This window comes from Babylonia areolata, chromosome 11, assembly GCF_041734735.1.
Source record: "Babylonia areolata isolate BAREFJ2019XMU chromosome 11, ASM4173473v1, whole genome shotgun sequence".
In the NCBI taxonomy this organism is placed as follows: domain Eukaryota; kingdom Metazoa; phylum Mollusca; class Gastropoda; order Neogastropoda; family Buccinidae; genus Babylonia; species Babylonia areolata.
Genome location: NC_134886.1, coordinates 13,045,666 through 13,058,541, shown reverse-complemented (window position 1 = coordinate 13,058,541; position 12,876 = coordinate 13,045,666). Strand labels below are relative to the sequence as shown.

Here is a 12,876-nt window from a genome sequence, read left to right as displayed (position 1 = left end):
TATAAGCGTACATAAATAAATAAATAAATAAATAATTAATATAATATAAAAAAGTAGTAATAATAATAATAATAAATAAATAAATAAAAAAGACAGCAATGATGATAAATAAGCAAATAAATGTAGAACATGGAGACACACATTCACACATACACCCACATATGCATAACAGATATGCACCAAACATGCAGTTTCACAGATATGAAAGCACAGTCAAATACATATAAACGTACATGAGCCCCAACACACACACACACACACACACACACACACACACACACACACACATTACCCTGCACCTCCTCTACCACCCTCCTCCACACACTCATTTCTAGGCGACGTATCGCAGCTTCCACGGCACACACACACACACACACAAACACGCACACACACACACACACACACACACACACACGCACACACAGATACTTGTACAAGCACACACACATACGCCCATATCCCCCACCCCCAACCCCACACACATATATACAAAGCTATATATATACACACCCGCACGTTCCAATATTCCGTTGCTCCCACAGTGTAGGCATGCATACACACACATACCTCATCCTCTAACCCCCCTTGCCCCCTGCATCCCCCACCCCCCTTTCACACACACACACACACATATCGCACGTGCACAGAACTCTCCTGACACTTGTGTACACTTACACCCTCGCGCATGCACAAACGCACTCAAACACACAGACCCACACATACACACACGCACAGAGGCTGCCACTGATTGGCCACAAGAGGGATGGGAAAAGATCTCTGATGCCAGGAACGTGGCATCTAGTGTGCTGCTCAGTCTATTGTATTTGGAAAAGCCCACAGAGACTCTGTTCCGTTTTGAAGAAACTTGCACAATGTTGGTTTGGAAATGATGCCGATATTTGTTTGATTTGCAAAGCATCATGCTATACCTTTCATGTTAGACTTACGGCCACTCCCTTTCTCTGCCTTTATTTCTTTGAGGCGATCGACGGTGTGATGGCCTTGTACCTGTTCTTTTTGATATCCTTCGACTTTTCTGAGGATTTCCAATTTTCCTAGATGTAGGCCGCTCGTTGTTGTTGCATTACCAGCAAGTCTGTCAGCTCGCTCATTTCCCTTAACACCTGCATGTCCCGGGCAGTATGACCATGTGAGTTTTTTAATCTGAAATTTGCGCATTGCCTTATGCTACTCTGGGCTTCCCATTCCATTTTCAATTTTCTGTATGAGGTTCATTGAGTCGGTTAGAATCATGGCATGTTGGTTTCCGGGCATATGGATGGACGATAGCCACTGGAGGGCATGTGTCACAGTTTCAACTTCCATCATTAGGCTGGAGGTTGTGACTTTGTAGGCAGCATTCTCTTCCCTAATTATTTTTCCATTTTGTTTCGCAGTGAATCCCCAACCGGATTGGTCTTTGGTGACTGAGTCATCTGTGTATATGATGATGTCCTCTTCTTTACTGTTTTCTTCTATGAGTAGCTTCACTTCCACATCAGTTTTGCCCTCTGGCAAGATGGTTGAGGTTTTCGGGGTTTTTCTCCCATTCTTTTGTTTCTTTCAGGTCTTGTAGTTTGCATACTAGCTGGATTGTGTCTTCTGCTTGCCCCATCCATGATCTTCCTCATCCTAGACGGCTGCCTTTTGGTTCTTTGACTGCGTCATGCAGTGGGTTTTGAGGGTTTTCTAATGCTTTGAAGTAGGTCTTAACCTGTTCTAAATTGTTTCTGGCCTGCACTGAAGGAAGGTCAAGCAGGTATTGCATGGTTTCCGTGGGCGTGTCTTTTGTTGTTCCAAGGATCAGCCTCATAGCTTCATTTTGAACTCTTTCTAATTTTAGGAGGTTGCTTTGAGATGGTGTTGGTATCACAAGTCCATAGTCGATCACACTGAGGACAAGTGATTGGTATAGCAGGAAGAGGTGGCATTGTTCAATACCTTTGGTTGCCATTTTTTTTAAGACTGAAAGGCCCTTTTTGCATTTGAGAACAGTATTTTCTGTATGTTTTCTGAAGGTTAGCATCCTGTCGAACTGTATTCCTAGGTAGCGTAGGCATTCGATTTTCTCGATCTAAATTTCGTCGAATGACGCAGGTGGTGTTGATTTGCTTGCAGTTCTGTTGTTGAGGGTGCACAGCAATGTTTGGGCTTTCGCTGGATTGATGGAAGATCCTGTGTCTTTGCACCATTGAGCAATATTGTTTAGTTGTTTCTGGACGGCTTTAGTTCTGTAAAGCTTCTCATCACAGTTAACTTTCGGTTTTGCATGTCAGCTCCCTCTTGTCCACGTATCCAGTTCCCCACATAATGAAAGAATGCGTAACTCACTCACGTATTTGTGTGAAATGCTGTCACTAGATCTACACTATCAAATCTGCCACAACATTTTGAAATGTGCCTGTATCATAAAATCATGTGTGCGGTAAATGTGCAGTACGGGGTTGAGCAGTTGATTCTGTCCTCCTTACTTTGATATCATATCCTGTTTTTTCAAACTATACAAAAAAAATACATGCCTTGGAAATATAAAATTTATGTAGATTTTGGGAGTCATACATTTTTAGAGGGGGTTTTCAGTCCTTGGCTATGCATTCTCTTTGGATTGCACACCTGTTTTGTTGCTTTAACATGAACACATCATCTTGTTTGGCCAGATAGTTGTCAGTTAAAGGATTTCCATCACCTCTGGAGGAGGTGTTAATTTAGTAGCCAGCTTCAATCGGAACAACTAGAAGTAAGGTTTCATATATTACTTGGAGTTTTAGTTGCCAGATCCCATTTGGTAGGTAATTATGCTGTTATTAAGATTTCATGCATATAGCCCCTGATGTCTGTCACAATATCTGACCCATGTGTTACCCATCACAATATAATAATAATAATAATAATAATAGAATTTATATAGCGCTGAATCTTGTGCAGAGACAAATCAAAGCGCTTTAATATATGACCCATGTGTTACCCATCACAATATATGACCCATGTGTTACCAGTCACGATGGCCGAGTCATATGTTACCTATCACGATGTCTGACCCATATGTTAAAAATCATGATTTCTGATCCTTTCCCCAGCTGCTGGTTCAGCGGCAGGAGGCAGAACAGGACCTGACTCAGCGTATCCAGAAGACACAGTCGGAGAAGCAGGCCCTGGTGGAGCGTGTGTCATCACTGTCACGCACACTGAACTCCATGGAGAACGAGAAACGTGAGGTGGAGAGGTCCACAGTCAGGCTGGAGAAGGACAAAAATGCCCTGCGCAAAACTCTGGACAAGGTCAGACTTCTTTACACATGTGTGTGTGCATATGTGTTTAGTTTGGTTTGATTGGGGTTGGTCAGAGGGTGGGTTCTGACCCCACTAGTTTTATTTGGTGGGTTTCACCTTTATTATCTAACTTTTGGGGTGTTTTTTTTTTCCTGCCTCATTATCTGCACCTTTTTAGTGGCATTGATCCCACGCTGTTCATTCCAAGTCCCCCAGTACACAGCCACACTCAGGTTTGTCTCTCGCAGTCCCAGCGCCAGCAGTCCACAGGGAACCATCGATGTTCGGTTGCCACGAGGCCACACACCAGAGGTGATCCTGCACTGCTGCTGAGTCACTTCAGTGGTGTTCAGTAGTGCCTGTTCTGATTTAATGTATTTAGGACGCCACCTCCTAAGACCCCTTCTGGCGACAATGATGTTTTAGTCGAGGAGCCAGACTGAGTGAGTATCTCCCCTAGAATGGAGACTGCCATCCAATGACAGGAGGAGAATGACGATAATGATGAGGATGCTGCTGTGGAGGTCCATTTAGGTTTGGGACTGCGTGACAAAGCTGTACTCTTCGCTTCCTATCATAATGATATCCCTGTGTTAACCAGGCCTGAGAGAAATACACTTGCAGTGTTGGTCAGGAAATTAGAGCAGCACAACCAAAGACGCATCCTTGAAGAGAATGATACTCAACTGTGTAGTCCCAGTCTTTCCATTTAAGCCCACAACACACTCAGCTCTAGGTAGGAGCTGGCCATGGGCTGAAAAAAACACCTCTGCTGGGAATCAAATCCATGTCCTCCCAGCCATCAGTCCGTGATGCTAAAAGATCATTTGCTTGTTTGGTGGTTGTTTGGAAGAAATGTTGTGGGTTTGTTTTTTTTGTTTTTGTTTTTGTTTGTTTTTGGTTTATTTCTGTGATGTTGTTTTTTGTTTGAAGAGATGCTGTGTTTGTTGGATTTGTTGACTCTCTTGTGTAATCATAGTACTGTTGCGGGGAAAAAGACACATACAGAATAAAACAGATAACTTATACCAGGTTTATGTCCTATCTCATGGTGGTGTTATGGGGAGGAAAAGTCATGTGCAGTACAAAACAGGTAACTTGTATCAGGTTTACAATCACTCCCAAGCCCCATGCTCGGGTTTCCTATCATTTTCAGTCAAATCATTACCAAACACTTGCTGTTTCACACACCAGGTGGAGCGAGAGAAGCTGAGGACAGAGGAGATTGCCACCAAGACCCTGTATGACCGTAGTAACTTTGACCGCAGTCTGCAGCGCCTGGAGGAAGAGAATGTGGAGCTGCAGCGCACACTGCAGCAGGTGCAGGCTCAGCTGGCAGAGGCTGAGCAGCGCCATGCCCAGAGGTAGGCTCTGGGATCAAGGATTCCTGGCAAGAACATAATTATATAGGCTCTAATTTAAGGCAGGTTCCTGGTTGGAACAGATGTAGGAACTTTGTGTAGTGCAAGTTCTGGTGATAACAGATGTAGACTTTGATGTTTGGCAAGTGCTGTTGATAACAGATGTAGACATTGATGCAGGTCAAGTTCTGGTAATAACAGATTTAGACATTGATGTAGGGGAAGTTCTGGTGATAACAGATGTAGACATTGATATAGGACAAGATCTGGTAATAACAGATGTAGGTATTGATGCTGTGCAAGTTCTGGTAATAACAGATTTAGACATTGATGTAGGGGAAGTTCTGGTAATAACAGATGTAGACATTGATGCAGGTCAAGTTCTGGTAATAACAGATTTAGACTTTGATGTTGGGCATGTTCTTGTGATAACAGATGTAGACATTGATGTAGGGGAAGTTCTGGTGATAACAGATGCAGACATTGATATAGGACAAGATCTGGTGATAACAGATGTAGGTATTGATGCTGTGCAAGTTCTGGTGATAACAGATGTAGACATTGATGTAGGACAAGTTTTTGTGATAACAGGTGCAGACATTGATGTAGTGTAAGTTCTGGTAATAACAGATGTAGGCATTGATGTAGGTCAAGGTCTGGTGATAACAGATGTAGGCATTGATGTAGGTCAAGTTCTTGTGATAACAGATGCAGACATTGATATAGGTCAAGTTCTTGTGATAACAGATGTAGACCTTGATGTAGGTCAAGTTCTGGTGATAACAGATTTAGACATTGATGTAGGTCAAGTTCTTGTGATAACAGATGTAGACCTTGATGTAGGTCAAGTTCTGGTGATAACAGATTTAGACATTGATGTAGGTCAAGTTATTGTGATAACAGATACAGACATTGATGTAGGTCAAGTTATTGTGATAACAGATACAGACATTGATGTAGGTCAAGTTATTGTGATAACAGATTTAGACATTGATGTAGGTCAAGTTATTGTGATAACAGATACAGACATTGATGTAGGTCAAGTTATTGTGATAACAGATGCAGACATTGATGTAGGGCAAGGTCTGGTGATAACAGATGTAGACATTGATGTAGGACAAGTTTCTCGTGATAACAGATGTAGGTATGATAACAGATGTAGGCATTGTATTTATGGCAAGTTCCTGGTTAGCACTGACGTAGGCACTGTGTGTAGGCCAACAGAACAGGTGATTATATTAGTTGATATGTTGAGTGTTACCTTTGTCAAAAGTTGTTATGGTGGTGGCTCGTGATAACAGATGTAGGGTAGGCATTGATGTAGGACAATTTTCTTGTGATAACAGATGTAGGCATTGATGTAGGACAAGTTTCTTGTGATAACAGATGTAGGTATTGATGTAGGACAAGTTTCTTGTGATAACAGATATAGGTATTGATGTAGGACAATTTTCTCGTCATAACAGATGTAGGCATTGATGTAGGACAAGTTTCTTGTGATAACAGATGTAGGTATTGATGTAGGACAAGTTTCTTGTGATAACAGATGTAGGTATTCATGTAGGACAATTTTCTCGTGATAACAGATGTAGGCATTGATGTAGGACAAGTTTCTTGTGATAACAGATGTTGGTATTGATGTAGGACAAGTTTCTTGTGATAACAGATACAGGTATTGATGTAGGACAAGTTTCTCATCATAACAGATGTAGGCCTGATGTAGGACAAGTTTCTCGTGATAACAGATGTAGGTATGATAACAGATGTAGGCACTGTATTTATGGCAAGTTCCTGGTTAGCACTGACGTAGGCACTGTGTATAGGCCAACAGAACAGGTGATTATATTAGTTGATATGTTGAGTGTTACCTTTGTCAAAAGTTGTGGTGGTGGTTCCTGGGTTGAGTAGATGGTGGTACTATGTATGGGACAAAAGAATTGGTGTTTATATTGAGTAGATAATGTTGAGTGTTGTTTTGGTCATAAGTTTAGAGACCATTAATTTCTGGGTGTTTCTGAGGTTTTTTTCTTTAAGTTAACAACACTGGTCATATTGTTGCCAGCAGTATTCCAGTGTCAGCTTTTCTCACATTTTTCCGTTTATAGACTGGTATTGGCAGATGTATATGTTAGTATACAAACTTTTTTCTGTAAGAGTCTTTTTCATTTTTAGAATGCTTTTCTAGTTTTTATAGCCTTTTCATTGTGACCATTTTTGTTGTTTTTTTTGTTAAATACTGTTTTGTCTAGAGTTGAATGTGTTGGTGAAAGTGTTCATAACACCTTTGTTCACACGACACGATGTAACTGTTTGAAGAGCCATGGGTTTCACAGCAGTGGTGTTGCAGCATGTGCCTTTCTTTTGTTCACTGACTGTGTTGTTTTCTCTCCTGATGATTCAAGCATTGAGGAGTTATGTGATGAACACTTCCAAAGGTAAAAGTTATGTGATGAACACCTCCAAAGGTAAATTTTAAAGTTATGTGATGAACACCTCCAAAGGTAAATTTTAGTGTGGTCATCTCATTTTCACTGTTCTTGACAACATTTTCATCTCTTCTTTCCAAGACCACAATCTTGCTGTGCAAACGATGCAGATTTGTGGAGTATTTCACCACCAGTATGTTCTTTATTTTCCAATGGTTTGTGTGAACAGAATTCACCAAATGTGTCACCAGTTTGTTACTGTTATTTTTTCTTGGATTTTGACTTGCTTGCAGAATATTTTAGATTTCAAAATGTGTATTTGTGTGTAAATGAAGAAAAAAGAAAATCCTCTTTTCTCATCTCTCAAAAGATATATCCCACAACTGGATCATAGAATGAACATACTGATGATAGGCATATAAAAACATCTGAGTTGACAAAAATTGTCTGCATTCCAAGAGAAGAGCAATAATTATGGATGCATGTTTGAATGGTAATCTGTTGTTTGCAAGTGATGTGTGTGTGAATAAATCATAATTCTGTGCTGGTGTTTTATGTCAAAACACATCCACGGTTTGTGTATGAAGTATGAAGAATTTCCCATCTAGACTGTTCTCGACCATTTTCATGTAACAAAAGAGAATTCTTGCCAATTCAAATGGTAATGATGACTAGGAGAACAGTATTTTGTATGAATCTCATTTCTTGTTGTAGTTGTCATTGTTTCAATGTGTAAAAGCTGGAATGTTCTTTATTTTGTATTGCTCATGACAAAAGCACACGCACATAATATACAAAGGTGCATGTGCCCATACAAATATACCCTGTCCACTTCACATAGCTGATGGCCTCAGTTCATCGCATGATGTTTCAAACAGACTGGTGGATGTGAACACACGTCACCGAGCGGAGACGGAGATGGAGACGGACAGACTGCGCAGTGCCCAGGTGCAGGCAGAGAAACTGCTGGAGGCCAGGGAGCGAGCACACCGCCAGAAGGTCAAGGGGTTGGAAGAACAGGTCGGTCTGCCTTTTGCCTCGTATCATAAACCAAAGTTTTCAGTCAGACCTGTCCCGCTTTGGTTTCAGTGACAGACTGTCTTGAGTGGAAGGAGCGTATTTCTGGATACAAAATGTTGCTTACAGATCTACAGTGTCAATCACTATGTTCTCAGTGGTCTCTGCTTGTCTGTTGCCCACAGATCCACAATGTCAGTCACTATGTTCAAATTGGTCTCTACCTGTGTATTGCCCACAGATCCACACGCTGAAGGACCAGCTGTCCCAGGAGCTGCGTCGCCGCCAGCAGTACTTCACCAAGTCAATGAAGGCGGGGGAGGAGATCCGCGACATCCGCTCCATCCTTGACACCTCCCTCACCACCATGGGCCGCGACAGTAACCTTGACCCCCTGCTGTTGGAGCATGAGACACGCAAACTGGACGAGAGCCTCGACCTTAGCGGCTACGGACATCGACGACGATCACCTGTCCGCACTGTCTCCCCTGGACGCTTGAGCAGTCTTGGAGTGCGCAGCCCTCGTAGTCCTGTCCTGCGCCGCAAGCTGAAGCCTTAGACCTAGTTTGGATCTCTGCTTTGAAAATGGACGTCCTTTGAAACTTTCATTTTTATGGTTTGTTTTACTTTTCTTTTCTTTCTTTTTTTAGACTTTAATTAATATTTGACTGTAGTTTTTCTCAAGTGAAAATATGTTAATTTTAAGACTATGTAATTGTCTGAAAGTTTTCTCTGTGTTGGTGATATAAACATTTAGATATTCATGGAGTGTGTTACTGGCAGTGATGCAGCAATGTCTGCATTTTCCATTGACCTTTCCGTGAAATACTATCATAGAACAGTGAGTGGAGGTTTGTGAACAATGGAAATAGTGCTGTCTGTTATGTAGACTGACAATTGAGATTGTAGGCTCCTGCAGAGTCAGAACACTGAACAAATAGTTATGCTGAACCCAGGAGCAAGGGGAAAGAATTATACACCAGCAACATATTGCTATTTTGAAACAGTTGGTTTATCTGTGATATGATTGTAACGAAAAACAAGCAAGCACTTTTGTATGAAACATTTTCCTCCCCATGAGTCATGCATCAGACAAAAATACATACCAATGTCAGTTATTTGTAAACTGATCTTTTTAAGCAGCATATGAAAGATGTGTTAATTGTCAAACCTGACCCCCCAAAAAATGTTGTATGCCATGTGCTGAAAAAAAAAGCATTAGCTGTGATAAATCGTTTATGTTGATACAGCTTTCTGCCACTCCTATGCAAAGTCAACAGCTATATTTGCATACACACTGACATCAGTTTGCACTTCATGCTATGAGGATATTAAAGGTTTGAACTTGTACAAGAGTGAAGCTGCTGATAGTCATGAGAGTAATGTTGTTGTTTTTTAATTGCTGTTTTTAGTGCCCCTCTTTGTTGTTTGTTACGGTCACTACATGTTAACTGGTTTATGCAAGTTGTTAACTTAGCAGATTGGTGAAAACCTTTCTGTCTGGATTCCGTCCATGGTTAGTTTGTTCAAGACAAGTCTGTGTCACCCTTAATGGGATTTTATTATTCTTTTGAAAATATTAGTAACATTATACACATATTAATCGTAAGTAGTTAAGATGTAACCCTTATTTTCTTTTGGCTATTGCCGTATGGGAAATGTTTGGCTTTGATGACATGGTTCAACCTGTTTGCAATTGGCTTTGAATGCAGTGGTTTAAATCCTCCATCCTCTCCCATCCCTGGTTCTTGGGGCATGTCAGTATTCCCTGTTCATTTTGTGTTTCCATCATTTTCTTCTTTTTATAAAAAGAAAATTGTGTTGACTGCATTTTTGTTTTCAGTACTGTGATTTATCTAAGCTTCCCTCCTCACCCCTATGTACTCCCTCCCCAATTTTATTTTCATTTTGTTTGTATTTTATCTTAAACATGCAGCTGTGATATCTAGATTGTTACTTTTTGGTAACAGTGTCAAGAGGGTTGGGTGGATGATAGCGTATGTTCACTATTTTAGGTAAAGTGAACCTGAACTCTTTGAATGGCCAACTAGTTTGAAATGCACTCATTGGATTCAAAAGGTGCATCGTGTCATGGTGTGGACATCTGTTTCACTGCTTTCCACTGTGGTGTTGAAACATGTTTTTAAGCAATGAGATACAGGAATTTGTCATTGACAAGTGCTGCAGAAAATAACCTGAATCACTTGTCCTATTATATATAGTGTAATCTGCATATTCATTCATATGAAGCAATGAAAGGTGCAAAGATCTGAACGGTTGGAAGTTCAGTTAAACCCTCTTTTAGAATTCATTTTTGTTCTTTGTAGATTCTGTGGTAAGAACAACATAAAGAAAAAAAACACATAAAGAAAAGTTGTGCAAAGAAAAAAACACATAAAGAAAAGTTATGCAAGATTTGCTTTGTGTTAATGTCTGTGTAACAATTGGATATAATGGTGTAAAGTGTCTAGAAATGCATAAATAGATTATTAGTCTTTGTGTTTAGTGTCTTCCTAATATACAGAATAAATGTGTGCAGTTAATCAGCTTTGTCTGTGTGTGCGTGTGTGTGTGTGTGTGTGAAGTTTAAGGGAACTGATTTATAAAATCTACAGCCTGTGAAAGATGTTAAAGCACTCTCCCTGACCAGTAACTCAACCAACACCTTAACGATTATTAACCATCTTTCAGACCTGTGACCAAAGCTTCTGTTTTTGACCTAAAGAATCAATAACCAATAAGAAAATGTGCATGACAAAAATATCACACTAAATGAGACTTGCAGAATTAACTCATGGGAATTATCTCTCACACATGCACTAACACACACATACAAATGGAAGCATATGCATGCATCCACCCAGCCAGCACAGACTCACATGCAAGATGCACACACGGGGATGCATGCCAACACTGAACAAGGTACATTCACAGGCACATACATGTAAATGTGGACAGGGTCTGTGGTACACAGAAAAGCTATTTTTTAAGAATCATACTTATAAAGACATAGGTAGGAGTACTTCAATATCAGTATCATACAGAATTATGTACTGGCATTCTGGTGACTTTAAAAAAAAAAAAAAGTTAAGTAGTTTTTACTCCAGCACCACTAGGGTCCTTAAGCAGACCCCAGACCCCAGACCCCAACCACAAACTTTTCAGTCTTTCAAAAAGCAATTAACCCACCCATGTAAATGATACAGAGAAGCTTCATAAAACTTTTGGTGTGACAAGACTACAAGTATCTAATAGTAATACAGAAACATGACGAGGAATTCACTCAACTCATAAATACCAGCGTGTCATTTACTGAATGGACCATAATCAGAAATGAACTGAGGCTGCCTAAATGGTGGGATAAAAATGGTTATACATATGAAAGGTCACCTCCAGACACAATATCACTGTTTGGATCAATGAGGCCACCATCGTGATGATGAGTGAACATGCTGCATGGGAGTTGTGGTTCAAGAACTGGAAACAAATTTCTCTACATGTGCTCCATATGTGTGTGTGAATGTGCATGTGCCTTTGCTTGTACTGTGCATGCATGTGCATGTACTTGTGCATGTGCATGTTTGTGCACATGTTAACACATTTGTTTTCTCTACACAGGGATGTGAGAGCTATGCGTAAATGCGCTTTTTCCATTTCATTTAGAAAAAGAGGAGAAAGAAAAGAAAAGGGTCTGTTGCGGCACAAAATGTCAACGGTACAAAACGTTGCAATTATGACATTTTGTACTAGTGTGCATGGTACAAAATGTCACAGCATTACAGTTTGTCACATTCATGACATTTTGTTCCACGTTGTATATTTATGTCAGTTGTGGTAAAATTTGTCACACATGAATAACCTGTTTTCTGTTGGGTCTGACTCATCAGTTGTATAAAGTACAGTTGAAAAAGTGAGTAAACAATGACCACTGCCACACAGACACACATGGCCTTGTGGTTAGGATGTCTGCCGTGGTAGTGGAAGCTTCCAAGTTTGATCCCCTGCTGAGTTAAACCAAAGACTTTAAAACTGGTATCCTAGCATTGGTCAGATTACTTTGACATAAACTGCAGATTTTGACTGTTTAACACCTTATTAGCGTGTCATGAGTACTACTGTACCTTGTACAATGTAGATGACAGGTAGTCAGTGAAAATGACTACTGCTCACTTTGACTTCAAAAATCAAATTTTAACTCTAAACAGTTTATTTCTGTCAACAGAAAATATCTGCACCTTGTATAACGCAGATGACCAGTAGTTAGTGCCATTGTCTCCAGAGAATTTTTGTACCTTTGATATTTGCAGATTTTGACTATTTAACAACTTATTAGGGTATCCTGAGTACTTCTGTACTTTGTACAATGGAGATGCCGCTGGTCAGAGGTCATCTTCATTTAATAAGGGTTGTTTGCTTGATTAGGATTTAACATGCCTCTCTGCAGCTGGGCGATCTCATCATGGGTATGCTTAAACGGAGAGAGCAAGGATGGTGGACAGATCCAGTCAACTCATCTCACCCAGTCACATTATACTTACACTGGGCCGACCAGTCCTAACACTGTTTCCTTAAGTGCCAGGCGCCTGGCAGGACAGTTGTTAGATTGTTAGTCTTTGGTTTGGTTTGACCCGTGACCTACCGCTCTTGAGGCGGATGTCTTAACCCCAAGGCCACTGTGGCGGTTATTTGATAAGGTACAGAAATATTCAGGAGACTTCAAAAGGTTGTGTAAGAGTCAAAACCTCTAATTTTACGTTGAAGCGATCACTAGTCAGTGGCACTAACCACTGATCATCTGCATTA

At 40.5% G+C, this 12,876-nt stretch overlaps 1 protein-coding gene across 8 annotated transcripts in view; it reads left to right on the top strand.

Moving 5' to 3' along the window:
- Window positions 1–10,616, top strand: part of LOC143287546 (uncharacterized) — a 178,517-nt gene extending 167,901 nt beyond the window's left edge. For all 8 annotated transcript variants that reach the window (XM_076595609.1, XM_076595608.1, XM_076595607.1 and 5 more), the window contains 4 exons: window positions 3,078–3,278; window positions 4,464–4,633; window positions 7,935–8,076; window positions 8,315–10,616. In XM_076595609.1, the coding sequence (XP_076451724.1) occupies window positions 3,078–3,278; window positions 4,464–4,633; window positions 7,935–8,076; window positions 8,315–8,632 (831 nt within the window). In that variant the 3' untranslated portion in view covers window positions 8,633–10,616. The remainder of the gene's footprint in view (window positions 1–3,077; window positions 3,279–4,463; window positions 4,634–7,934; window positions 8,077–8,314) is intronic.
- The last annotated feature ends 2,260 nt before the right edge of the window (window positions 10,617–12,876 follow it).